The sequence below is a fragment of the Capricornis sumatraensis genome, chromosome 15 (assembly GCF_032405125.1).
Source record: "Capricornis sumatraensis isolate serow.1 chromosome 15, serow.2, whole genome shotgun sequence".
Classification (NCBI taxonomy): domain Eukaryota; kingdom Metazoa; phylum Chordata; class Mammalia; order Artiodactyla; family Bovidae; genus Capricornis; species Capricornis sumatraensis.
Window position 1 is genome coordinate 82,086,524 of NC_091083.1, and position 27,626 is coordinate 82,114,149.

The 27,626-nt window shown below is 44.4% G+C and overlaps 2 protein-coding genes across 3 annotated transcripts; one reads left to right on the forward strand and one right to left on the reverse strand.

The window, feature by feature from the left end:
• Window positions 1-4,557: 4,557 nt before the first annotated feature.
• Window positions 4,558-24,386, reverse strand: DPM1 (dolichyl-phosphate mannosyltransferase subunit 1, catalytic). 2 transcript variants are annotated; one of them, XM_068987411.1, is made up of 10 exons: window positions 24,226-24,386; window positions 20,001-20,100; window positions 15,910-15,943; window positions 14,310-14,386; window positions 14,204-14,229; window positions 12,396-12,491; window positions 9,216-9,284; window positions 7,070-7,179; window positions 5,744-5,954; window positions 4,558-4,608 (listed from the first exon to the last, which is right to left on the reverse strand). In XM_068987411.1, exons 1-9 carry the CDS (start codon window positions 24,384-24,386, stop codon window positions 5,920-5,922), a joined length of 708 nt encoding a protein of 235 aa, XP_068843512.1. In that variant the 3' UTR covers window positions 4,558-4,608; window positions 5,744-5,919. The 2 variants fall into 2 exon arrangements, with proteins under 2 accessions (XP_068843512.1, XP_068843511.1); XM_068987410.1 differs by having other exon boundaries at window positions 7,065-7,179.
• Window positions 24,387-24,712: 326 nt separating this feature from the next.
• Window positions 24,713-27,220, forward strand: MOCS3 (molybdenum cofactor synthesis 3). The gene has a single exon (XM_068987626.1). The coding sequence runs from the start codon at window positions 24,713-24,715 to the stop codon at window positions 26,072-26,074; it is 1,362 nt and encodes a 453-aa protein (XP_068843727.1). The 3' UTR covers window positions 26,075-27,220.
• Window positions 27,221-27,626: the final 406 nt, after the last annotated feature.

Sequence of the window (27,626 nt, forward strand, 5' to 3'; positions counted from 1 at the left end):
CACCCATCTACATGCTTATGAAAATTACTTCCCCACTAAAATCTAACATCCCTCAAGGATTTTGAACTCTCAAAGAGTTGAAAAGACATGGGGCCATGAAGAAGGAATGAAATCAACAATGCTCCCCCAAATCTGTTACTCGCAGGTTTTGAACTCTTCCCTTTACCATCTGACCTTGGAAAGATATGGCGACACATTCAAAGCTTAAGGCGGAAGAATTCCAGAGAAGGGGGAATCTGTGTACCAAGGATGTGCCAAGGTGATTCGTCAAGAACAAATGTGGATTGTCTAAGGGTCAACACTTTGAAAAAGTCGAAAGAGAAAACTTCTAAAGTGCAGGGTGGATTCTTTAAAAGAAAGAAAATCACTGCTCTTGACTCACTTGATCCTTCACCATGTTGCTGTCAGCTCACCAACTAAGAGTGTCAGAGAGTCTTGCTGGGTCCATTTTCCCATGGTCTGTAGAAGGCGCTGTGAAGCACATCCTGTTCTAGCTCTGGGGCCCTTCCCCCCTCTGCAGCCTTACCCAGTGCAGGGAATGCGCCCCCTACTGACTCCAACACTCATCGCCTTTAGCCGACTTGGCTGCGGTGCATTTTGGGTGGGGGCTGGTATTTTCTTCATGGCCATAAACCAGAAGCAACAATGCAGATTTATAAAGAAACTCTATCAAGCTACCCTGGAGATTTTCTTTTTTTCCCTTTCATTTTGAAGGTTCAAGACATTGGCAAAAGAAGTATCAGGGAAAGGGCTTGGGTCTGTGGGGATGGACAGTATTAAAATGGCAAACACAGGAAACAGTTTGGTTCTTTTTCCCTCCTAAGCCTTTGTCTGAGAAATGGGGTTATTGCAAGAACTGTCCAGAGGAACGGAGGAATGCAAGAACATCAAGAAGACTTAGTGTGGTATGTGTGTGGCTGAAAAGAATATTAGGTCTTAGCGCCTGGACTGGGGAAGAAGAGGAAGAGAGGTAATCGCGCCTTTTCCAGCAGACAGGCATCCAGATTTGGGGGGAGGGGAGGGCAGGGAGGCAATCCAGAGGAAGAGAAGATGTGAATAAATGGGTGCTCAAAGAACTATTCCCCATTCATTGCACTAAAAAACCAAAAAACCCAAACCAAACTCGCAGCTTTCTGGATTTCCATTTTTCACCATCTTACTGCAAAGTTGGGGCTCAGAATGCTCGCAAGAGGTCGTGCTGACCAGGCAGCTGCGACTGAGAAAAAGGGGTTGTGGAGGACTCCGTGGTCAGGATAGAAGGGAGCTGGCATGTTGGGGAGGAAGGACCGCACAGGGGAGGCAAAGACTTTCACTTCGTGCCCTGCATGCTCCCCACCCCCCCAACCTGTCCCCCCTCCCCCAGCTAAAGGTGGGGAGACCCAGCAGAAGGCTCGTCCCAGGGATGGGGGTGTGCGTGGGGGGTTCGTCTGGGGCGGGGGGGGGGGCGGGAGAGAGGGATTGGTTCCAAGGATGGGAGCAGCTCGGTTCTCGCTGGGGGCGGGGTGGAGGGAGATGCCACTAGCGGCAAAAGCTCTGGCGGTCGGGGCGGCTGCCGGCCTCCGCGAGCTCGCGGGGCGGGGAAGAGGGGTCGGGCTGCAGGAGGAGGCGCCCGGACCCCGGAGCAGAGCCCGGGTAGCGGTCCGCGCCGGGGCGGGCGCTCCGTCGGCACCGGAGTGCGCAGAGGGAGCGCGTGCGGTCCCAACAACAATGCGCCGGCGGGGCCGGCGGGCGGGAGCCGCGCGGGCCGAGGGTCGGGGGCCGGGGCGGCCGCGGGTCCGCGCGCGCGGCGGCCGCCGGGCTTACCTTGACTCGGCCTCGAGGCGCGCGCGGGGCCGGCGTGCTCGGGGGCCGGGCGGCGGCGGCGGCGGCGGCGGGCGGATGGCGGCGGCACGGCGCTGGCGGCGGCGAGGGCGCGCCCGGGGCCTCGTCGCGCTCCGGCTCGGCGGCCTCGGTGGGCTCCGGCTCGCGCCGCGGCCGCGGCTGCTGCCGGGGGGCGCGGCGGGCGCAGCAGAGCGGCGGGCGGCGGCGGCGGCGCGAGCGGATCCCTCCAGTCCCCGCGCGGGCGGCGGCGGCGGCAGCGTCGTCGAGCGGTGCAGACAAAGGAGGGGCGGAGGGAGGAGACGGAGGGTGTGGGAGAGGCGGCTTCACCGGCGCGGGCAGGCGGGCGGCGGCGGCGGCCGCGCTCCTCTCGCTCCTCAGCAGCGGGGACCGAGAGAGGGAGCTGTGTCTGAGGAGACGCCAAAATCCCCCTTAGCGCTGCCTGCGGGAAGGGGAGGGGGCACAAGATGGCGGCGGCCGGGGGGGGGGGGCGGGAGTTCAGTTCATGGATCCCGGCGGGCGGCGGAGGGGAGACCGGGCCGGCGGAGGCGGCGGCGGCAACGGGCGGGGGAGGGGGCTGGTCCCGCGTCTCCCCTCGGCAGACAATACAAGCGCCTCGGAGCGACTCCCCGAACCTGCCCTAGCCAAAATGGCGGCCGAGAAAGAGCGGAAGTGACGTAAGCACCTCATTAGCATAAGAGGACTCATTGTCCAGCTAAGTAGGGGGGGGGCAATGGGGGCCAATACCCCTTCTCCCCATGCCCCCCAAAGACAACTCTCACTTCCATGTGTGCCTGCACTTAACTTTTTCTGAGGGAGGGTAGCATCAGCACCCCTATCCCCGCCTAAGGGAAATTATATAATCCCCACTGAGGGGGAGCTCTCGCGAGAACCAGAAGGATTTGCCATTGACCCACTAGGAGGCGCCGCGGATAATGGCCGCAGTGCGCTTCCATGGCCCTTGTGCACGGCGGGCGCCTTCCTCTGGTCACAGCGCCGACGGCGGAGGTACCAGCAGCGGGCCGCAGCACGCCCTGCACTCAGTCAGGTGGCCGTGCTGGGGATCCCTGCGCGGGCCCGGCTGGGCCTGGACTACATCTGGCGGGAGGGGCGTGTGGGCAGCCCCGCGGCTCCACGTGCTGGGAAGCCCGCGCTCCCGGGCTCAGGAGAAGGAAGCCCAGGACACCTGGCCGGCCATGCCCGACACTTCCTGCCTTAAAGGAGGCGTGAGGGCCTCGTGCTTCACACACCGACCTGAGGTGCAAACCAACTCATGGGTGCTTGACCCCTTGGGGGTGGGGTGGGCTATTCAGTGGACAGGCCTGCGTTTTACAGAAGGCCAGCTGTTACCCGGGGACAGGGCATTCTTCCAAATCAGAGATGGGCTCGTCTCTTTGGCCTGAAGAAAACAAATGGGATCCCTAGTTTTTTGAGGACTAGTGAGCCAAGGATGAGAAACGATGTTGCCAGTGGGCCTCCATAAGATCCTTGAAAACCACAGAATAGCCCCAAAGACAGTCACTTTAAGTGCTCCCACAATTTGGATAGCACAGGACGTAACGGAGGGCTTTGAAGAGTTAGGTCAACCCCAGCCAACACATCATCTCAACATTCTTGAACCCATCTTTTATAGTTGAGTGTCTATCATTGGCTAAACATACTGAACAATAAAGTCTATTGTGGAGAATTAACCAAACCCGTTAAGATGTGCTCGGTACATCTTTATACTTACTTTGCTGTTTCTCTAAATTTCAAGTTAAGGTTCAAACAATAGGTAACATCCCCAAAGAAGCTGACTTAATTGAAAACAGTACAAATTATGGTTACATAGGGCTTACTGTCTAAGGCTTCAGTTAGCAGGTTTAACAAGCTGTTTCATCCAACTCAGTATTCCATTCATTTCTGAAATTGTGATAAAATATATCTTCAAAAGCCAAATCAGTACTTCATGGGAAAACAATAGCTGGAAAAAGTTGTAGAAAAAAAGGGGGGGGGACACTGAAAACAGTTTGATTTTAGAGACAAAGATGACGAATCTAATTACATGTTGCAGAAGACACTAGCAACAACTAATATGAAATAAGCAAAATAACTTAGTTTTTTTAGATACCATACTTAGATTCATACAGAGGTAATACCAATACAAAGGGAGAACATCTGGATTTCATCCTTGGCCCCATTTACGAAGTAAAAAGGGATGCTGGATTCACATGTAAATGTTTAAATAGATTTTCCAGTGTTTAAGTCACTAGACTTAGTACAAAAATGCATCTGAATAGTCCAGATTTTTTTCTAATAACTTCCAAATGGTGAAAGTTTTCACTGCCCAAATACTTTACTGTAAATTCCAACAGTGATACTGCTGGAATGATTGTAGGAATAAGAATCAAAAGACTAAAAAAGGCAAAAGGTACCTAACCTACGCCAGTGACATCTGAGAAGGCAATACTTTAGTAGTGAGTTCTCTGAGGTGGTTATTTAATCTCTGCTCCACATAGCTGACAATAAAGATTTAACTTTGGTTTTAGATGAAAAAGAAAGCATACAAAAAATTATTTCTGTTAGCGTAAAGCTAATTTTACATCAGTGATGATAGATTTTCTAGTTGTTATCAGTGATGAGAGAAGTCATTTCCCCAAGGAGAGGGGTCCATGGTGGGCTCCGCACAAAAGGGAGACAGAACAGTACTGGCCCTTATTAGAGCATATCCTATGAATTCAACCACAGGAACAGGTGATGTTCAAAATGACACCAAAGGTGGTATACCCTGGTATTCATTTCTGGTAAGATCTGTTGGGAATGCAAATAGAAAAATCAGATTTTAAATTACTTTAGCAGCCAAATTAAACTAGGACAATGTAGTCAGAGAAATACTGTCCACTAAACATGTTTATTTAGAGACGCCTCTCCCTTTTACTTGTAAAGGAAAAGTTATCTTGATTTTAAGCTTATTTGCTCAAAGTATGTCTCACTCAAAATTTTAAAAGATACTACATGATCTAAAAGCTATGTTATAATTGGAAACTGATCTTATTTGCAATACCTTCTTAAAATGGGTAAACAGAGTTATCTGTGCTGGCTTTACTGAACCACCTTTTAATTTGCAGAACAGTTTTCTCAAAAGAAGACATCTAGGGGATTCACTCATATTATGTATGCTTTGTTAAGGGTCCTGAAATAACATGAAAACAAATTATTTTGAGAGGAAAAAACAGTTGTTTAAAAATTACTATAGGTGGTAATTCCCTGGCAGTTCAGTGGTTAGGACGTGGTGCTTTCACTGCCCGGGACTCCGGTTCAAGCCCTAGTTGGGGAAGTAGGATCCCACAGGCCTCAAGGCCTGGCCAAAAAATAAAAATTATTACAGCAGCTAGATTTATGCCTTAATGTCATCAATGTTTTTCTTTACTGAAAGACCTTTGTGCCCAGAAGAGAAAAAAACAACTATGCAGTAAAATGCTGTTGCTTCCAATGCATGGTATGTATTTTAAACAGACTTGTTGCTCCGACACGTGAAATGCTCTATCAAGTCAAACAGCTACAAAGACCAAATTCAACTTGTGCTCTAAATGTATTATCTGGTTTAAGAAATTTGGGGTACACTTTAAAATAGCAGGAAAGGTGTGTATTTTTCAGTTCATACAGAAATAGCCATATGTATGTATTCATTTCATGAATATGATTAGCACTCATCTTACTTCTGACGTGTTATTAGGTATGAATCCAGTCTTTTTCAAAATCTTCCCCAGGTAAGAAATCCTGCATTTGTATACTTTAATGAAAGCAGCAGTATTTTTATGCAGAAATTCCATATACCTTTATTTATAGGTCTTAATACAACAAAATGTAAACGAAAACCGAGAACACTGCTCATTTTAATTTGACATATAAAATGGAGTTTCTCCAGAAAATAGACTTGCCTTACCTTATGATTTATGTTCTAAGAGTACATTTTATAAAAATCAGCAACCAGGCTTTTTCCATGTTTACACTGAATTGAACATGATTAAGTATAAATGAATAACTTTCTTTTATGTAGTAGCAAAAAGAGTCAGTAATCCTTTCAAGAAAGAGACTATTTCATTTCCTCCCAACTTGGATTCACCATAAACACGATCCACAAATGATATTGGAACCTAGTTAAAAGAATATACATTAAGTGAGTCTTCAAGAATATGAGAAAAGAAGTATAGCACGCATACAACAGTTACTCATACAACAGAAACAAGATTGTTCCTCTGCTAGCAAGTCCTTCAAGGTAAGTGCAAATTATGGGATTCTTACAGTAACCCCCTGCACCTCCAAGTCTTCAAAATTAAACATAACATGCATTTTATTATCTTTAAATAGGTCATATGAACCAAATCTACTGTTTTGAAAAGGCACTGATCCTGAATATTAAGTTGTTTACTCAAGCTTCAAGGAAAAATTATCCTCCAAAAGTAAAACGACCTGAATTTTTTCCAGTAGTCCATCAAGTTTAGTGTTAGTTGCTCAGTCCTGCCCGACTCTGCGGCCCATGGACTCTGGCCCACCACACTCCTCTGTCCATAGGATTTCCCAGGCAGGAATCCTGGAGTGGGATGCCACCCCCTTCTCCACCATGAAGTTTAGCTGTTTTAGCTATTTTAGCACTAAGCTAAAAATCTTACAACTTCCACAAGAGCAGTAGCATTCCAGTTAGCTATTTTCTTGCTCTGAGTAAGAGTATTAAACTGCTCCTCCAATTCCTGCCCTTTTCATTTACTCATAGACTGTTGGGCAAAAGGGATTCACCATGCATTTTTTTAGGAAAAATTAATTAATTTTGGCCACATGGCATGTGGGATCTTAGTACCCCTACCAGGGATCAAACTTGGGCACCCTGCAATGGAAATGGGGAGTCTTAGCCACCGGACCACCAGGGAAGTCCCTCACCATTCACTTTTACCTAAAGTAGAGTGGCTGATGGCCAAGACAAGGGGAAAAGCAGAAGACAGACTCATCCCATAATGCTGAGTGGCCAGAAAAAAAGGCAAGGATGAACATACCGGTCACTTTTATTTATTTAAAAGGGAACACTGCCTTCTGTCAAGCTTTAGATCTTGCTATGTCAAATATATTAAGTTTAAAAGAATGTGAACTTTCACTCTTTTGCATGGACACCTGGAAGCCTTCCACATTTACTTAGTAGTTTATGAAAATTAACATTTTATTATAAAGTCTAAACTTTGTTTCTTTATGAGGAATTGACATTATTTACATACCTCACCAATAGTATAATTCAGCTGTCTTGCTCGAACAATCATCTCCATCTGGAAGACGTAGCCTTTAGAAATACATTTTCCTATTAATTTCTGTAAAACTTCTTTTCTGTATAACCTGTAAGAAATTAAAATGTATATGAACACCTGGATAAATATACATGCCTACATGTACCCTGACCTTTCCAAAAGTTCACTGGTATTTATAAAAACTTAACTTTCATTGGCCATTTGTCTACAGAAAAGTTCTCACAGTTGCTAAGTATGATACATTCGTCCTGAACTGGAAAGGCCATAAAAATATTCGGTAAATAATTTAGGACAATTGTAAAAATGAATTCTTAGTATTTAAAGAGTTATCTTCCTATCACACTATTAGAAATTATTAAAATATGGTGAAGTGAATCATGTGGAGCAAAACCACCCATTGTTTGTAGTTTCAAACTTTTTCTTGAAATTTACTTTTAAAGTCAAAAAGGAAGAAACTGTTTCAATTACTGGGACAACAGAGGTGATAGGTAACGAAGCATAATACAGACTCGAGGCAAGGAAGCAGCGACTGTCAGGTGTTTCCTCGAAGTGTCTGTGAAGTTTCTATTTCCTGAGATCTAAATTCCTGGGAGAAACTAAGTCCCTCTAGGTTGAGCCTGGTTAAGTTAGAGACAGGAAGTAGGGATCACAAGATTGAGGCAGTAATCAGCTCTCAGTAACGGAGGTCACAGTCAATCAGTTACGATGGGTGAATGCACAGCCTAACTTTAGATGGACTGCAGGCCAAAGGCAAAGCTCATCAGGTTTCCAAGAGAGACAGGAGCGGGGAAAGCCTATGGGTGAACTCAATCTTCTTCACGGACTCTGTTTTCAGAGTCACTGTGGCGAAAAAACAATTCCCCCCTGAGACTCAGTGTATACAAAGGCAGCAATTTCTACCGTGTTTTTTTTTTGTAGTTTTTGAGAAAGCTATGAGAGAAGGACTAGGGGATGAAGTAACTAGGGGAACTAGGCCCCAAAGCAAAGTCCCCATCTCCACAACTGATGAAGCTACCCTGGGTCTTCATTCAAAATCATGATAACACATGTGGGCTTCATATATTCATCTGCCTCAAAGTGTGGAACTGAAGGATGTATGTATGGGTCTGTAGCTATCTTTCATACACCAAACTGCTTTCAGAACAACTTACATCTTAACTCTAGAGAGGTTTAATTTTCATTATCTGACCTCTAATTTGTGACGGCTCCTCTCTTCACTTCTGCCTCTCTCTCACTGTCTCTGAACTGCTATCCAACAGACTTACAGCTGCATTAGAAGTACTCATTACCTTCAACAGCAGGCTCCTAATTTCTGTATCTGTATGTTTTAACAAGGGCTTCCCAGGTGGCACTAATGGGAAAGAACCAGCTTCCCAATGCAGGAGATGCGGGTTCGATCCCTGGGTCGGGAAGATCTCTGGAAGAGGGCATGGTAACCCACTCCAGTATTCTTGCCTAGAGAATCCCGTGGACAGAGGAGCCTGGTGGGCTATGTCCCATAGGGTCGCAAGGGGTCGGACACGACTGACGCGACTGAGCATGCACACGTGTGTTCTATCAAAGGTGAAAAGAATCAACATTTAATGGATAGAAGCATATACCAGCTAATACAATGTATTAACTAATGCATGGAGTCTGGACCTTAAAGCAGGTGAGGAAACATTTTAGTTTCAGAGATTAAAAAAAATTCTGGCAGTCATTTGGCATCGTCATACAAAGTAAACTACTGTATCAGGTCTAAAATTACAAAAACACCAAGAAACAAGCACAAATTTAAAAATCCCAAGGACCTAGCAGGAGGCTTTGCACCATTTAGACAAGAAGTTATGCTCTGACTGAGCAGTTAGTGGTCACCTCAGGCCCCTCAAGGGCTGAGCGGTGATGCTGACTTCAAGCACACCGACCTGTCATTCCTGCTCTTTAAAAAGTACAGTATTTTCCCTTAAGAAGATGTTTAGGCTTCATTAGCACCTCTAAGAACTTCAATCTGCCTTTTTTAGTGTTCCAGAACAAAAATGAGGTAGGAATGAAAAGGGTTTCTTTAAATAAGTCATTCTAAAGCAAGAGATTTAGGCAAGAAATTGTAAATAGTAGAAAATATACAGTTACAAGTTTTCACGGTACCTGAAACTTCCTGTTAAATCAGATGCTCCTGGTCGCAGCAAAATCTGAGTTATAAAATTGGCCACACGGCTGTCAAAGAAAAGGTTTTCTTTATAAAATAACAGTTTCTACACGAAAGAAATACAGCCAAGTGCAGAGTGCTAAAAATGCTATACTAATTTCAAAAATGCAACAAAAATGTTAACTCTGTGGAACAAAGCAAGGGTTTGTCAGTGAAAGGAGATCTGATAGTTCTCATTTTTCCAGAAAATAGGTATTTTGTATTCTTGGAATGTGACATGTGGAGATGACCTATAAAACAATCATTTTTCAAACACTAGGTAAGAATGGTAATAGATTTTTAACTCCACTCCCATATTTGCCAACAGTCATAATTTAGGATTACAAACATCTGTCAAGACAGGAAAAGTGATCTATCAGGGATTTCAAGCTTCTTTTTCAGATTCAAATCACCAAGGGAGGGCTTTTCCAACCTCAGTTTGCATTAAAATGGTATTTTTTATTAAAGGGTGAAGGTGGGAAAGGGTTTTGGCCATTTCTGGAAAACTGACCACAGGTTCCACTCTGAGACTGTCCACTCTGCTTGGGCTTCTGCAACCCAGACTGGGCGACTTAAACAACACACACTCAATTCTCACAGTTCTGGAGGCTGAAAAGCCCAAGATGAAGGTGCTGTACACTTGGCTCCTGGTGAGGATCCTATTCCGAGCCTCCAAATGGTGCCGCCTTGGTGCGTGCTCACATGGAGGGTGGAGGGGCTCAGGGTGGGGGTGAGGAAGCGCCAGGCTTTCCTGCTTTCTTCTTGAAAGGGCACTAATTCCACCAACAGTCCCCCACCCACATGCAGGACCTCATCTAAACCCACTTACCTCCCCCAAACCCCATTTCTGAACACCAACACTCCCAGGGCAAGGCACACAGGAATTCGGAAACATTCAGCCCATAACAATGACTTTAGGATCTATGCTTCAAGCACAACTAAGTATCAATCAATTATAAGGTATTACTGACAAATAGCTATTATTAACATTTCAAAAAGATGTAAAGTACATTTGGAAAAAATGACTTTGGTACTGCAGCTGTTTTAGTGTGCTCAGATTCAGAAAACTAGTTGTTCTGGAGGGAGGGAAGGTGGCAGGGAAGCAGCGTGGAAAAAAGTTTCTCTCCAAGGCCAGGGGCACCATCAAGGTGCTCCTCAGGAGAGCCTATTTCATATAAAATACATGGCTAGGGATATAGTTGGGATAATGGCTAACAAAAACATACTCCCCCCCTTCAATTTGCTTCTGGTCGTTACAAAAAAATTCCAAGACATAATTTATCCCACAAAATGAATCTGACCCAAGGAGTGTGAGAGTCTATGTATTTATGTGTGTGTGTGCCTGTGCATGTATATATCTATATATCTATTCAAGGTAATGCATTCTAAAATTGGGGTATTAACCAAAATGCTGCAAGTCCATGGGGTCCCGAAGAGTTGGACATGACTGAACAACAATCAAAATACAGCTGGAGTCACAGACTTGGGTTCAAATTCCGGTTCTGGCCCATAAAAATGAGACCTTGAGCAAGTGATACACAACCTTTCTCGGCAGTTTTTACTATAAAGTCAGTGAAGACATTAAGAAGTCATGATGATGGATACAACTCAATACAACTAAATGATCCAACCAAAAGTTATAGACTGTCTCTCACTGGGAATCCCTGACTTTAAATATTAGTTTTAATGACCAAATTCAGAGAGGCCTGAGTCAGGGATCTCACTGACTTGCTGGTCTCAACCGTGGCTGCACAACACAATCCTTTGGGAACCTGTGAAAACTACTGAGGCTTTTGCACCATCCCTGGAGATCCATTCAAACGGTCTCCAATGTGTGTATGCACAAGAAAGGCCGGGAGGATGAGTAGGGATCAGGTGTATATAATTCCCTCCTACATGATTCTGATCCTCAGAAGGAACGAAAGCTGCTCATTTATCTAACCCCTTCATTTCACTGAAGATTGAGGCTTTTACATGTTTTAAATTTTACAGTTAAGAGGCAAAACTGAACCTAACAGAATCTTTGATAGGAATGGAGTGACTGATAAAAAGTACTATTAGTAAGAATTTATACAGTTATGTTGTTACACAAAAAGCAATAAGCTAGGTAGATCGTTTAGAGATAGAAACACCTCTCTCCAACAACCTAGGTGAGATAGACTAAATGTGGTCAAAAATTCTTTGTGGGTCTCCCCATCAAGAGGGGGATTCTATTTCCCCATCCCTTGATTATGAGCTTGCTTTGACCAAAATTTAAAGTGGTGTTAGCCCCAGAGCTTAGCACTCGAGAGTGCTTGCAGCTGCAGCTGTGGTACTTCTGGATGGTGCCCTTAGAAGGCCATGTAAAGCAGCTGATCCAGCTTTCCAGGTGAGCAGCTACACGCAGCAGAACTGAGGGGGGCCCGGTCAACAACCAGCGCCATATGTTAAACATATGAATGAGACCATTTTGGAGATACCAGCACAGCTCACCCTCAAGCCAAAAGAAACTGCATGAATGAGCCCAGGTGAAGTCGGCAGAGGAACCAGTAGCCAAACCAAAGAATTTAGAGAAATGATAAATTTGTTTTAAGTCACTAAGCTTTGGGATGCTCTGTTACACTGTAACAGAAAACTGAAACAGCTTGTTTTACTTCCATTTTATCATGAGGAGAATAAAGCTTAGAAAAGGCAAGATATGCAAGGGGACACAGGCAATTTAAATGACAGAGTCAGGAGTTTAGCCCAAGTCTGCCTCCAAAGCTGCACCACTTTATGTTTCTTAGTAAAAGCTGACACCATGGTGTATCTTAAATTATTAGAAAAATATATATTGAAAAGTTATTTAGTCCAAAAACAGATGAATAATTCACTTAAGAGCTGAAGGTTCACACAGAATAAATTTTGCTGAATTAGATACTTTCTATGAAAGGTTCAAAGGTTTATGCAGATTTTCCCCAAGTGAAAAGCATCCAAAATAAAATACTCTAACATAGGAAAAATTGTATGTAAGTAGCTACCTGGGAATATTTTTTGGAAGTCACAATCTGATTTCACAAACCCCACATGGTCATTTAATCCAAATACTTGTTAAAAAAAAACATATTTCTAATAGTTACACTAAAAGAGAAATCATAAGCATATATTCTAAATGTATATACCTGATTATTTTTCTTTTCAAATCCCAGCCATATACACCGCCATTTCCTCTGTATCGAGTTCCAGAGACAATGTCAAAATTACCCTCCTTTTGCTTCCTGTAGAAAAAATAAATTAGGTGTCAATTTTAAAAAGCTGCTGAGCTTTCAACAAAATTGCTAAAAGAAAGCTCCTAAGTATTTTTAATTCTAACAGATATCACAAGACATTCCTTTCTGAAAAGGCTGCAGTAACTCACACTTCTTCCAGCAACACTTGTGTCCATTTTCTACCATCTTATCTGTGCTGGAGGTATTGCTTCATAGGTTTTAATTTTGAAAAACTAATGGGTAGCAAACATGTAATGCATGGTTACTTCAGGCGCATTTCCCTGACTACATCCCAGGGTGAGGATCTCAGCTTCATCAGCCGTCTGGATTTCTCTACACAGGGCCTGACTGCATCTCTCACCCGTTTTCTAGCCCACTGGTTCCACTGCCTATCAGGTCAGAGGAGTTCTGGGGTAGTTTTGGTGATCTAAGCAGAGAAGGTATTTTTGAGATGACTACGCAGAGATCAAAGGAGAAGTCGTTGGCATTAAGGAGCTGTGACACAGCACTTCAGACAGAGTGGAGGGCAGAGGATGAGTTCAGATCGCAAGGCAGGGGCCACTTCACAGAGTGGTTTGAATGGCAAGCAAAGGAATGTGGATTCTCCATGTGTTCACAGGACCTCCTGGAAGTATTCTAAGCAGGTCACATGATCTGACTCTGTTTTTCTATTTAGTTTACGTTCAGAACAGCTCCCAAGTTCTTTTTCTGAAAGGTGTCATGGTCTCTTGGTTTTTCTAAAAATGTTTTTACATTACCTGTAAATAAACAGAATTTTGTACCCTTTACTGATATATGCTAAATTCTTATGTTACAACATCACTTAAAATTTCCGTGTTCAATGACATCTGGTATACCTACAGTCACTGGTGAGTCTACTGGAAATTAATTCAGCATCTCATCATTTGCTGAAAGTCTCATGGGGAAATCCACTGGTGGTTAGGACTCCCGCTTTCACTGCTGGGGGTCCAGGTTCAAGCCCTGGTCAGGGAACCAAGATCCCACAAGCTGTGGTGGGTGGCTTGGTCGTGTCCAATTCTTGTGACCCCCATGGACGGGAGCCTGCCAGGCTCCTCTGTCTATGGGACTCTCCAAGAATACTGGAGTGGGTGGCCAAGCCATGCGGCGCAGCAACAAACAAGCAGGTAGGACGCCTCGGGTGCAGGGCTAGGCTGTCTTCTGCATGTTAAGTGGTTTCCTTCTATTTCTGTAGTAACACTTTAAGAAGAGATGGATAGTGAATTTTATGACATACCCTTTAGCATCTATAGACTTAATCAGACTGCCTTCTTTGTTAATGTGATAAATGAATTATTTTGACAGATTCCTGATTTTGGCATTCATTCCTAAAATAAACCCCATCTATTCATAGGGTTTTACCCTTTTGATGCAGGGTTTAATTCCATTTAACAGGGAAGGTGTTTTTCATCTTTTTTCTACAGTATTTATAGAAATTAATGATGGTTTATAGAAATTTTCTATAGTGTTTATAGAATTCGGTAATAAAGGGATTATTTCTCAGTTAATCCTCTCAGGGCCCCTAAAATTCTTCATTTAGTCTTATAACTATATTCACATGCCTCAAATCTATACACTGGTTTTATTTTTGATAGCAAACTTAAAATAGCAACAGCATTTTAATGAATGAAAAATGAAGTAAAGAAATAAAAATAAGATAAATGACTTGAATCATAATTCTTTCAAACATTAGAAATACCTACCTAATGAATTCAGGAATAAATTTTGGCTGAAATTAAGAATAAACAGTAGGTCAGTAAAATAGGCTGAGACTATAATAAATAGCTAATAAAGAAACATACCACTCACATGGTGTGAGAGGTCAGCATCCATGATGATTATATAGTTGCCTGTGGCATGTTTCATCCCATGAATATATGCAGTTCCTAAAAATGAAAACATCTGTATGCATTAAAAGAAGTCACCGGAAATGCTGAGGTCTACATCTAAACAGGGAAGAAACTGCTGAGCATCTCTGAGAAGCCATCAGTCCTCTAGAGCTGACACCGAACTGTCGTCTCACTTCAGTCCTGGGCACCACCTTGTGATGCCTGGACCCCCACCTAACCTGTCTCTCTGCTTCTGCTCTTCCCATCACCGCTGCCCTGCGAAAGCGACCCAGGGAGTGTCTTCCACACCTTAAGCCTGGTACACAAGAGCCCTGCATCTGGGACAAAGGTGCAGCTAGCGATCACTTAGCCGTGCTCACGCCCAAAAGTGCCTCAAGGACTTGGCAGGTAAGGGTGACTGGCCAGGAACAGGAGATGGGATTCCTGCGTTCTCTAGCCCCACTCCAACACAGTAGCTTATTAACAAGGCTGAATTCTTCTGACTTCTGGTAAGAAGTGACTGACTATAGGTTTCTGGATTGCCACTGATTGGTTAATAATTCTTGGTGGCTTTCAGGGCAGTTTCAACATTACTTCAATCTTGAAGAACCTTCTGGATTCAGATATTCAGAACATTTGATCACGCCATGAAATCAAGGATCTTCCGACAGCACTCCATTTCCAAGTACTGTGTTTCCTACATGCTCCCCCAATTTTTCAATAATAGCAACACTTTTCAACATAAAACAACTGTGACCGACAACAAAAATAAAGGCATTCAAGTTTTATCTCAAAACGAGACTGAATTCATTTGAGATTTTCTATAACCTCTTACATTGTAAAGCCAGAACAGCTTTCTTTAAGAAAAATAACTAAATGAATACCTTTTAAAAACGTTTAACTTAAAGAAGTGTTCAAGGACTTATAGCTAAGGCAGTGTGCTGGTCCAAATGTTTGCCCTTAGATCCCTTCTCTGTTCTAAATATATCGCAGGGTACTATATTTGTTCTCTTGTCAACTGATTTCCAAACAGCTTTGGGAAACCCAGGAAGATGGGAGATTTCAAGCAGAAGGGGAAAAGTCCAACAGTCCTCCCCCTTACTCCACCTCTCAGCATGGACCAGATTCCCCCCACGGCTCCCACTTCCACCAGGTACCCCTGACTCTACCATTCTAGATCCTCCGGGCATGCGGCCTGGGTCCCCGGCTCTGAAAACACCAGCTCCTCCATCGCTGCTCCAGCCCTGGGGGAGCAGCAGTGACCTCCAGCAGCTACTAATCTCTGAGTAACCTCACTCTTCCATTTGGCTTCTCAGCAATTCCTTCACTGGTGTAACCAGATTCTCTACATTAAATTCCTCATATTGAAAGACTTACAATAGTTTCTGTTTTCCTAAGAGGGCCTTGGTTGACACAGGAAATTCAAGTTAAACCAGCTAAATGTCATTAAGATCATTAAAAATTGTCACAGGGGGTCACTGTATTTTGGCCCTGTTCCAAACTGGGAAACTACACATGGGAAATCTTACCAAGTTAAGGAACAGGTATGGGCAGGGGCGGGGGTTAGAGGTTCTGCTTACCTAGTCCCAACTTTTTCTCCCGTGGCCTTAGAAGCTGTAAGGATAAGAAATGGCATTTTAACACAAATAATGGAAAATCTAATAAAAACTTTTTTTGAATAAGTGCTCACTCATTTTAACAGAAATACAGTTGCATTTATTAGAACTTAAAGCACAATATGCGTAACATTTTTTTCCAAAATAAAAAATGCATTTAGTAACAGTTAAGTAATTTAAGAGCTTTTAAGGAAAAGTAACATTCCTTTACCCAACTCTCCCCCCTCCCCCCAGGCAAAATCTTAAACTCTAGCCCCCCTCCTCGGTGCTACCCACCAAAACACAATGTATTTTTTTTGTCTATTATTTATCATTTTAAGCAGTATCTATTGATTCCTTCCTAAGAAAACTGAGGATTTAACTCACTTATACCTTTTTGGAATATTTGATAACCACACCTGTTTTCTCAATTCCCTCTTTGATTTTAAATGTTGATATTCTATCAACTTATCTTGATTTTATGCTTCAGTCCAGTTCAGTTCAGTCGCTCAGTCGTGTCCAACTCTTTGCGACCCCATGAATCGCAGCACGCCAGGCCTCCCTGTCCATCACCAAATCCCGGAGTTCACTCAAACTCACGTCCATCGAGTCAGTGATGCCATTCAGCCATCTCATCCTCAGTCATCCCCTTCTCCTCCTGCCCCCAATCCCTCCCAGCATCAGAGTCTTTTCCAATGAGTCAACTCTTCGCATGAGGTGGCCAAAGTACTGGAGCTTCAGCTTTAGCATCATTCCTTCCAAAGAAATCCCAGGGCTGATCTCCTTCAGAATGGACTGGTTGGATCTCCTTGCAGTCCAAGGGACTCTCAAGAGTCTTCTCCAACACCACAGTTCAAAAGCATCAATTCTTCAGCGCTCAGCCTTCTTCATAGTCCAACTCTCACATCCATACATGACCACAGGAAAAACCATAGCCTTGACTAGACGGACCTTAGTCGGCAAAATAATGTCTCTGCTTTTCAATATACTATCTAGGTTGGTCATAACTTTTCTTCCAAGAAGCAAATGTCTTTTAATTTCATGGCTGCAGTCACCATCTGCAGTGATTCTGGAGCCCCCAAAAATAAAGTCTGACACTGTTTCCCCATCTATTTCCCATGAATTTATGCTTAGATGACCTTATCTCACTCTCTATTGGTCCATTCACATGATTTCAGGTTATATTCCTAAAAGATTTCCTTTCTCTCTCCTTACTGCTTGTCAATTAGTCTTTCTTCACGTTCTGGTCCACATATAAACCCTGACTTATTTAGTTTTTTCCTTTTTTCTCTAAATTTCTGGAAAAGTAGAATGCCAGTGTTTGACACCAAGTTTCTGAGGTAAGGGTTGAAGACTCACCACTGAGTATTTCTTATCCACCCCGGCACTGGGCAGTTATGTAGGCAGACTGCCTCAGACTGCAAACCTCCAAACAAAGTATTTTCAATTTAATTCAAACAGGTTATACTTTTTAACTACACGCAAGCTGCTGTAGGTCCAAAGGAGGAACAAAGATAGATAAAATACATTCCTACCTGATGAGCTCTTATATACAGGAGAACCAGACATTCAATCAATAATCTATGATAATTACAATTCACTAAACAAAACCAAATGATGTGTCAGGTTCTATCTGATTCTGTGCTTGACGGTTACCGTCAAAATACTGACCTCATCTGGTATTTGCACTGAAAACTCAAATTCTTTACAGTTTATCTTAGGTTTTCTATAACCCTGTGTTTTAGCTTAAAAAAACCCCCTCATTTTCAAAGAATAACTTTATTATTTGTAATTTTCAGACAAAGTTTATATTAAATAGCTCCATCTTTTTTTCCCCCTGAAATATTACTTCCAGCCAATCTGAAAGGCTAGCTAACAAAGCATCTACGAATATTTTATCTGAGGTTTTGTAAGGTGGTTCCTAATTTTTTTTTCAATTCCCCCCTCCCCCAACTGAATATACTTATGTGACTTAAAAAGCAAGCAAGTACCATCTTTGGCATAGCTTCTTATTGGTACTCACATACACACCCCCCCCCCCCAGTAATTTTCTTAAATGACCTAAAAGTGATAAAACAATGAGTAGGCAATTTCCCTGGCACCACACCGAAATCGTGACAGTCAACGCTATTTTCTCCCTCATCCTTTTAAATTTTATCAGATTGACGAGGAAAGTGGACTTCTTTGAAAGCCATGTTTTAGAATTTGAGGCCAATTCAGCCGGCACAATCGATGACACCTCAGGCTGAGGTTCGAAGACAAAAGGACTCAAAACACTGTCAGGCTGATGTTTCCAGGTTAAATGGAAATACATAGTGCGAATATTCTATGCATTATGTGAATCAGTGCAGTTGGCCCAGAACCTATAAAAGAACTGAGGAACTGTTGGCCAAAAATATGAATCAACCATTATTGAAAGTCACTGCTAAAAGGATGAAAATCTAAGCTTTTATCTCCTCTGTAAGCTTGTACATCTGGAAATATTCAGAAAGGACTGAGGTGTGACAGTTCTGTGAATCACGTCTGTAAGATGGAAGGAAGCTCTAGCACAGGATAGACTTACACTGCACATAAGCGTAACATAGTTCCTGGAACTTTGCTGATGGTCCAATGGCTAGGACTCTGACCTTCCAATGCAGGGGGCCCAGGATCAATCCTTGGTCTGGGAACTAGAACCTGCATACCTCAACTAAGACCTGTCACAGCCAAATAAATTTAAAAAAAGAGAAAGTAACACATTTCCTTTAAACTCTTCTCATTAACTAACCTCTCTGATTGCACAGAAATTATTTCATTATTGGGATTAATCAAGAATATGTGGACTCAAGAGTCTACTTTGTATGATGCTTAATTGCTACTTCTTGAAATGCAAGTACCAATAAACGTTCTCCAAGAGACTTCTTTATGCCTATAGCAATGGGCTCTCTCTGGCATGAGGGGGTAATTTTGCTGGCAAAGGGACGTCTGACGATGCCCAGAGGTATTTCTGGTTGCTGCACTGCGGGGGCGGCTGCACTGCGGGGGCTGCTGCTGCACCTTGTGGGTAGAGTCCAGGGCTGATGCTGAACATCCTGTAACATACAGCACAGTCCCTCACAGCAAAGACCCCTCAGGTCCTAAGGTCAGTAGCGGCAACACTGAGAAATTCTCGTCTATGCAAATTACAAAATACTGTCTAAAATGTGTTTTCTAATTAAATCTGGATTTAACTGTTTTTGGCCCAAGAATTGGCTGAAGTAAACTAAACAATTCTACCCCAGCATTCATAAAGCCAAACCACTGATCAAAAATAAAAATGCCCAAGTTACTCCCGTAGAACAGGCTTCAAGGTACAGTGAGAAAGTTTAAGACTCAGAAAGTCAGTCTATTTCACAAGACTATCCTACAGATATAACTGCCAGGTTCTTTGAAAAATCATGTTTCACATGAAAACAGTCAGTCACCTTTCCCAGCTACAAGCTTTTAGCTGCAGACAGTGTTCTCTACTGAAAGTACGAGAATGCCTAGAGAAAGTGAGCAAGAAAGATCCAGGTGCGCATGACTAACTGCAACCTAGTTTTAAAACTTGCTGTTTAGTTGCTGAGTTGTGTCCAACTCTTTTGAGACCCCACGGACTGCAGCTCACGAGGCTCCTCTGTCCATGGGATTTTCGAGACAAGAATACTCGAGTGGCTTGCCATTTTCTTCTCCAGGGGATCTTCCCGATGCAGGGATCAAACCCAAGTCTTCCTGCACTGGCAGGAGGATTCTTTACCACTGAGTCAGCAGGGAAGTCCCTTGTTCCATAATACTTCTGAATTCAGTATCATGCTTTAATTCTGCCCTTCAAGGAAACTGATTTGCAGAGTCAGACATAAAGAGTTCATCCAAAGGCCCACTGTTCTGTTGTAAATCTACCAATGACTCCACATACCAAAGGTATGTAAAACCTCAAGCACAATGAAAATGCATATAAATCCCAAGCATATATAGAGCTCTTTGTCTTTTCAGTTTCTAGACAGATGGACTCTAAGCACTGTTTATTTATCATCTTTCCCCCATATAAAGGTAACTGATATGATAGAAAAATGACTTACAATTCTGTCTGACCCATAAATCTTCTCCAACTGCTCAGCAATGTCCCTTGTTCCATCTGGGCTTCCATCATCTATGATTATAATTTCATAGTTGAAGCCACTAAAATAAAAAAAAAATTAAATTTGTATTGCTTGGAGACAGTAGTCTGAAATGAAAAAACAATTTAAAAGTCACTATCACCTCCCTAATATAAGTGGAAATTTATTGCCATGTTAATTACCAAGGAAAACTCCAATTATCAATTGAAATAAATGTCAAATATTCAGTATGTCACTTCCAAACTATGTAAGTGAAAGTCGCTCAGTCATGTCTGAGTCTTTGTGACCCCATGGACTATAGAGTCCATGGAATTCTCTAGGCCAGAATACTGGAATGGGTAGCCTTTCCCTTCTCCAGGGATTGAACCTAGGTCTCCCACATTGCAGGCAGATTCTTTACCAGCTGAACCACAAGGGAAGCCCGCCAGGTGCCCCAGGGCCAGCAAGAGCAACTCTTAACTACTGCTGGGCCCGGCTGCTGGAAAATGCTACTATACAGTCCTGCTGCTGCTAAGTCGCTTCAGTCGTGTCCGACTCTGTGTGACCCCACAGGCAGCAGCCCACCAGGCTCCCGTCCCTGGGATTCTCCAGGCAAGAACACTGGAGTAGGTTGCCATTTCCTTCTCCAATGCATGAAAGTGAAGAGTGAAAGTGAAGTTGCTCAGTCCTGTCTGACTCCCAGAGACCTCATGGACTACAGCCTACCAGGCTCCTCCATCCATGTGATTTTCCAGACAACAGTACTGGAGTGGGGTGCCACTGCCTTCTCCAATACAATCCTGAGATGTTAAAATTCTCACACATAAAACATATTCTTTCATTAAAAAAACTGGTGATCATATATTTATATATGATAGGATATCATACGAAATTTTACTTATCCACTTGGGAAATTTTATTTCAAAAATACCTTTAAAAGGTATCAAGTCAGCTGAGTAGCTCTGGATGATTATTCTTTTAAACTTAATCCCCAACAGATTTAAATAACATAATCAGGAATCTGATTTTATTTCACCCTTAAAAAAACCCCACTTGAGGATGGTGACAGTCTTTGATACCACTATTTCAAACAACTGTACCCATAACCCCACACTATCAAATAAAAACCAAAGAACTACAAAAGATATCACTGCTTCTGAATTAAGGTCTTTCTATTGTTCAAGAGAGTTCCAGAAAAACATCTATTTCTGCTTTATTGACTATGCTAAAGCCTTTGACTGTGTGGATCACAATCAACTGTGGAAAATTCTGAAAGAGATGGGCATACCAGACCACCTGACCTGCCTCTTGAGAAACCTATATGCAGGTCAGGAAGCAACAGTTAGAACTGGACATGGAACAACAGACTGGTGCCAAATAGGAAAAGGAGTACGTCAAGGCTGTGTATTGTCACCCTGCTTATTTAACTTCTATGCAGAGCACATCATGAGAAATGCTAGGCTGGAAGAAGCACAAGCTGGGATCAAGACTGCCGGGAGAAATATCAATAACCTCAGATATGCAGATGATACCACTCTTATGGCAGAAAGTGAAGAGGAGCTAAAAAGTCTCTTGATGAAAGTGAAAGAGGAGAGTGAAAAAGTTGGCTTAAAGCTCAACATTCAGAAAACAAAGATCATGGCATCTGGTCCCATCATTTCATGGGAAATGGATGGGGAAACAGTGGAAACAGTGTCAGACTTTATTTTTTTGCGCTTCAAAATCACTGCAGATGGTGATTGCAGCCATGAAATGAAAAGATGCTTACTCCTTGGAAGTAAAGTTATGACCAACCTAGATAGCATATTGAAAAGCAGACACATTACTTTGCCAACAAAGGTCCATCTAGTCAAGGCTATGGTTTTTCCTGTGATCATGTATGGATGTGAGAGTTGGACTATGAAGCAAGCTGAGCACTGAAGAATTGATGCTTTTGAACTCTGGTGTTGGAAAAGACTCTTGAGAGTCCCTTGGACTGCAAGGAGATCCAACCAGTCCATTCTAGAGGAGATCAGTCCTGGGTGTTCTTTGGAAGGACTGATGCTAAAGCTGAAACTCCAGTACTTTGGCCACCTCATGTGAAGAGTTGACTCATTGGAAAAGACGCTGATGCTGGGAGGGATTGGGGGCAGGAGGAGAAGGGGATGACAGAGGATGAGATGGCTGAATGGCATCACGGACTCGATGGACGTGTGTTTGAGTGAACTCCGGGATTTGGTGATGGACAGGGAGACCTGGCATGCTGCGATTCATGGGGTTGCAAAGAGTCAGACACAACTGAGCGACTGAACTGAACTGATTGTTGTCATTAACTTCACGTGATAGTTTGCACTAAAAAAAGAAGTCAGCATAATACTTGGCTGTACCTGTGCTCACCATCACACCTTCCACCACCCCCTTTAAAGAAGACATTCTTTTTGCTAACTTTACTGGGAAACTTATGGGGAAAGAGGAAGTACAGATAAACTCCCATAACACAACATTATGTTTCCTCTGGTCCTGCTTTGAGAAACAAATGCACGAAAAACCACCAGAAAACACATTTCACTGTTATAATACTTTTAGAAAAAAAAGAGTCAGCCACCAGCACACTTGGAAGAAAGCAAAACCCAGCTTATTTATTCTCTAACAGTAAAGACGACTTCAGTTCCCCACAGGGCACTAAATCTGGGCGTGTGCTTTACAAGTCAAAACAAGTTAAGATGTTGATTCTATTTGTGGTGCTGAGATACTTCATAAACCAGTGGAGTCATTCATAAGCAAAATTATTTCCCTCGACTTCAAAGCACCAAGACCACCTCAGGAAGAGGTAGCTTAAAGGAATCAAGCTGAGCGACTTTAGGTAATTTGCCACCTGAAAAGAAAATTGTTCCCTATTAAACTCCTTCTCCGCCCAGAAATCACTAAAGATAAACTGCACTACATGAAAGAACAGAGCAAAGAAAATATCGTATAATCATGAAACAAGCCAGAACAAGATCAGCTACATGACATTTTCTCTAACTTGGAAAAGAGTTTGAGAAATAAAAATATAACTTAAAAAAAAAAAGTTAAAAGCCATGAATAAAAACTTTGAAAAGCCATGAATGTGAAGATAATGATTTGATTCAAATAATTATAATCAAACAGCAGTGTTTTTCACTAATCAGCATTTCCCACAATGTAAGTTTAATAAAGCTAGCTGGTTCCTGAGGATAAAGGCCCCCTCTGATGAACGTTGCAGAATTCTAAGCCGGTACAATTTTTTTGGACAGCAATTTGGCATTAATTACCAATCTTAAGCACAACTGCGTCGACTCAGCAATTCCACCGCGAACACTTTACCTCGGGTATACTAGTAAAAGAAGGAATGTGTAAGGGGCACTTACTACAAATACGGCGTAGAGAGTCTCCGTTTTCATTTGTAAAACAAAAGTCAAAAGAGGAAAAACAAAAAAAGTCTGGAAATAACTCGTTCTCGATTGAGAAGACTCGGTTGGAAAAATAAAAGCTATATAATATCTAATTTTCAAAGCACTGTAATTTGAGAAGTTTGTATGTGCTGATACCTAAAGATCAGTCAAAGATTTATACATGATCCCCAAAACAGGTAATTCGTACTAATACCAGGATTTTCTGAAGACAGAAAAAAAAAGTTTGAGCATTTTCAAAGTCAACACCAACACCTCCCAGTTTTTTTTTTTTTTAAACAATCACATCATACATCCACCTATGAGTCTGCCCTTCTGCCTTCTCCAGAAGGGTTGCCCAGCCCAGCAGCAGCTCCCTAACCCACAGGGCCCTAACCTCCTGCTTACATAAGCCCTCGGAACGGGGGCGGGAGACAGCGGGCTCGCTCAGAGTCCCGGCTCCGGCCGCAGAGCCCGATCGTCTAGATAAGGGAGAAGCGAGGTCAGGTTTTCGGACCCGCAGGCATTAAAAAGGGTGGCCAGCCCTCCTAAGAAAAGGTGGGCAGAGGGCTGTCGGGGAATGTACAATAAATCAGTGCTTCAGAAAACTCAAGGGCGGGACTAAGAATCCGAAAGACGCAGAGAAGCGCAGAGGAATCCGCCTTTGCTTTCCTCGCAGGGTGGCGTCCTCCCCAGGGTCTCCCGCGGGGGCCGAAGCGAGGCCAGGCAGGGCCGCCTCGCGCAGCCGCCAACGGCCGACACCCAGGCCCGGAAAGCCAGCTATCTCATTTCTCGGGGAGGGCGGCCCGGCGCGCTACCTCTCGGAGAAGCTCTTCACCAGCAGCCACACGATGAACGGTAGGTTCTCGCGCTCGTTGTACGTGGGCAAAAGCACCGAATACTTGTCTTGCCGCGAGGCTCGCCCCTTCGGCTCCCGCCGAGACCTAGGAGAGCTACGACTCGCTTCCTCGGCAGCCATGGCGGAACTGCGCGACAGGCCGGAAGCGGAAATACGTCACGCTGAGCGGAAGGCGACGGGTTGGACCGGACCAAATCCCTAGAACGGGGGTGGTCTATGTGGACGAGTTCTAGTCTTCCTAAGGTTCGCTTCGCGGTTACTTTGGAAATAGTAAGAACTTGTGAATCTTTCAAACTGAGTCTGAGGGTGGAGCAAGAAATGCAGATCTATTTATCACCTTTGCTCAAGCTCCATAAAGTTTTTGTTTTGGTTTACTCCGGCCTCGCGACGAAGAAAAGCCGGAAACGGAAATGCCTTTCACGACGAGTTCCGGAAAGAGGCCCGGCATGGCGGCCAGGGAGGAGGTTCTGGCCCTACAGGCCGAAGTCGCGCAGCGTGAGGAGGAGCTGAGTTCTCTGAAGCAGAGGCTGGCGGCGGCCCTTTCGGCGGGGCAGGAGTCAGCGCGCTCGGTTCCCGTGTCGCCCCTGCCTCCCAGGGCCGCCCTGTCCCGAGAGGAGATCCGGCGCTACAGCCGGCAGCTCGTGCTGCCGGAGCTCGGCATGCAGGGGCAGCTGCGCCTGGCGGCCGCGGCCGTACTCGTAGTAGGCTGCGGGGGGCTCGGCTGCCCGCTGGCGCAGTACCTGGCCGCAGCCGGCGTCGGCCGCCTGGGCCTCGTAGACTACGACGTGGTCGAAGCGAGCAACCTGGCCCGCCAGGTGCTGCACGGCGAGGCCCTGGCCGGCCAGGCCAAGGTCTTTTCGGCGGCCGCCGCCCTGCGCCGCCTCAATTCGGCGGTGGAGTGTGTGCCCTACGCCCAGGCGCTGACGCCGGCCACGGCGCTGGACCTCGTCCGCCGCTACGACGTGGTGGCGGACTGCTCCGACAACGCGCCCACCCGCTACCTGGTGAGCGACGCCTGTGTGCTCGCCGGCCGGCCCCTGGTGTCCGCCAGCGCGCTGCGTTTCGAGGGCCAGCTCACGGTCTACCACTACGGCGGGGGGCCTTGCTATCGCTGCGTGTTCCCCCGGCCACCCCCGGCGGAGACGGTGACCAGCTGCGCGGATGGCGGGGTGCTCGGCGCGGTTACGGGGGTCCTGGGCTGCCTGCAGGCGCTGGAAGTGCTGAAGACAGCTGCGGGCCTGGGTCCCTCTTACAGCGGCCGCCTGTTGCTCTTTGACGCCCTCCGCGGCGATTTCCGCTGTATCCGGCTGCGGAGGCGCAGGCCCGACTGTGCCGCCTGCGGGGAGCGGCCCACCGTGACCGACCTGCAGGACTACGAAAGCTTCTGCGGTTCGTCGGCCACGGATAAGTGCCGCTCCCTCCGATTGCTGAGCCCGGAGGAGCGGATTTCGGTTATGGACTATAAGCGACTTCTGGATTCTGGGTCACCCCACCTGTTGCTGGACGTCAGGCCTCAAGTGGAGGTGGACATCTGTCGTCTGCCTCACGCCCTGCACATCCCTTTGAAACGTTTGGAACGGAAGGATGCGGAGAGCCTGAAAGTCTTGGAAGAAGCCATCCGGGAAGGGAAGCAGGGCGCACAGGAAGGGGCGTCTGTCCCCATCTATGTGATATGCAAACTGGGCAACGACTCCCAGAAAGCCGTGAAGGTCTTGCAGTCCTGGGCAGACGTGGACTCAGTTAAGGACGTTGTGGGGGGCCTCATGGCCTGGGCTGCCAAAATCGATGGAACGTTTCCGCAGTACTGAGGTGGCCAGTGGAGTCTGACCAGGGAAGGTGTGGGTTGCCATGTTACCTAAAGTTTTTTGGCCTTTATTTATTTACATTTTTTCCCTAGTAATGTATAGAGGACCTTGGGATTCTGCAGTACCTGTGATTAGGTGGATTTCTTTTTATGAGTCTTTTAAATTGTAATGTATCGAATAATGTCGTTATTAAGGGGTTATAACAACGTTCCTGTCACCTGTCTTATGTGTGCAGCAAGTGGTGTGTTAAATTCGGGTCATTCGCCTGTCCTGCGCCCCTCCCCCCGCCAAAATAAAAAGCTTTTCAGGATGTGAGGGCGATCTGGTTGTAACACCTGTCGCCCCTTTGATCGCCAGGGTTGATGCGACTGACCTGGCTAGCTAGGCAGCTGTTTCCTTCCTCCTTCACTGCTCCCGAAGCTGTGCCCTCAGTGAAATCGGACAGTCATCCCTGGTGGAGGAGGACGGGTCTTCAGTAAAGGGCCTAGGAGTAGCTGTGCTTTCCCCATAGAACCTCCAAGGAAGCTCCCAAGTTTACTCTCTTTAAATTGTACATTTTAATGTTTGGAAAGGTGTAGTAAACTTAATTGATTACAGATAAAGTAGTTAAGCTCAGTTTATTGTTTACTAAGACATTTTTGGGGGTGTTATTTCTGCTTCAGATGCTAAAACATGTTCTAGAGCAGTGGCCCCCCAACCATTTTGGCCCCATGGACTGATTTCATGGAAGGTGTGTTTTGGGGGGCAGATAATTTCGGTTTCCATCACCCATCTCTCCACTTTGTAGTCCCGCACATAACAAGCCACCAACCAGGACTGGGGTTCTGGGACCCCTTTTATATAGATATCAATATTTAAAATTAAATTATTTAAATATTAAAATCAAAATTACCTGGGATGTGGTCGCTTTGTTAAGTGTTTCAAATTAATAGCCAAGTAAGACACAGTCTAGCAAGATAGAAACCATCTTTATAGTTTGTCAGTTTCTTTTATAAATCACTTGATTTTTTTTTTCTAGATTTAGTTTCAGGTTCCACCTTCTGTTGTGCAAATAGAAATTTCTAAACTGTTGTGTGGCTTGCTTTGAAATCATCAGGTCCAAGTCCCAACTTTCTGCTCTCCCCTGTCCTTTTTTCCATGTTCAATCTGTTGTTTTTATTTTTGGCTTTACTGTGTGGCCAGGATGCCAAATACAGTATTGAATTAAAGTGAAATAATAAACATTTCTTCTCTCCTTCGAAATTTTGGGTGAAAAACTTTGAATATTTAACCAATATCACTTGTTACTGCTTTACTGTAGGTAAATAATCTCTCAGATTAAATTTCTATTTATAGTTTGCTAAGAGTTTTCATTGAATTCATCAGATGCTTTTTCTACATTCTTAGGTGTTTTTTCTCTTCTGTTAACATTGTGAATTCCTTTTTTTTTTTTAATCATGGCAAACAAACACATAAACGTCACCCTCCTGACAGTCTCCGTGAGTACAAAACCAGATTCCAGAAGCCTCCATCCTTCTTGACCTAGACTTTACACCTACAGAGCATCTCCCCGTCA

What these genes read in the sequence shown, in the direction of transcription:
- DPM1 (XM_068987410.1), bottom strand. Translation starts at nt 24,386, where the DNA reads ATGGCTGCCGAGGAAGCGAGTCGTAGCTCTCCTAGGTCTCGGCGGGAG. An exon ending in TTTATGGGTCAGACAGAATT is followed by an intron (nt 15,944 to 20,000) that starts GTAAGTCATTTT and finishes TTATCCTTACAG; the next exon opens with CTTCTAAGGCCACGGGAGAA. An exon ending in ATGCTGACCTCTCACACCAT is followed by an intron (nt 14,230 to 14,309) that starts GTGAGTGGTATG and finishes TCTTAATTTCAG; the next exon opens with CCAAAATTTATTCCTGAATT.
- MOCS3 (XM_068987626.1), top strand. Translation starts at nt 24,713, where the DNA reads ATGGCGGCCAGGGAGGAGGTTCTGGCCCTACAGGCCGAAGTCGCGCAG.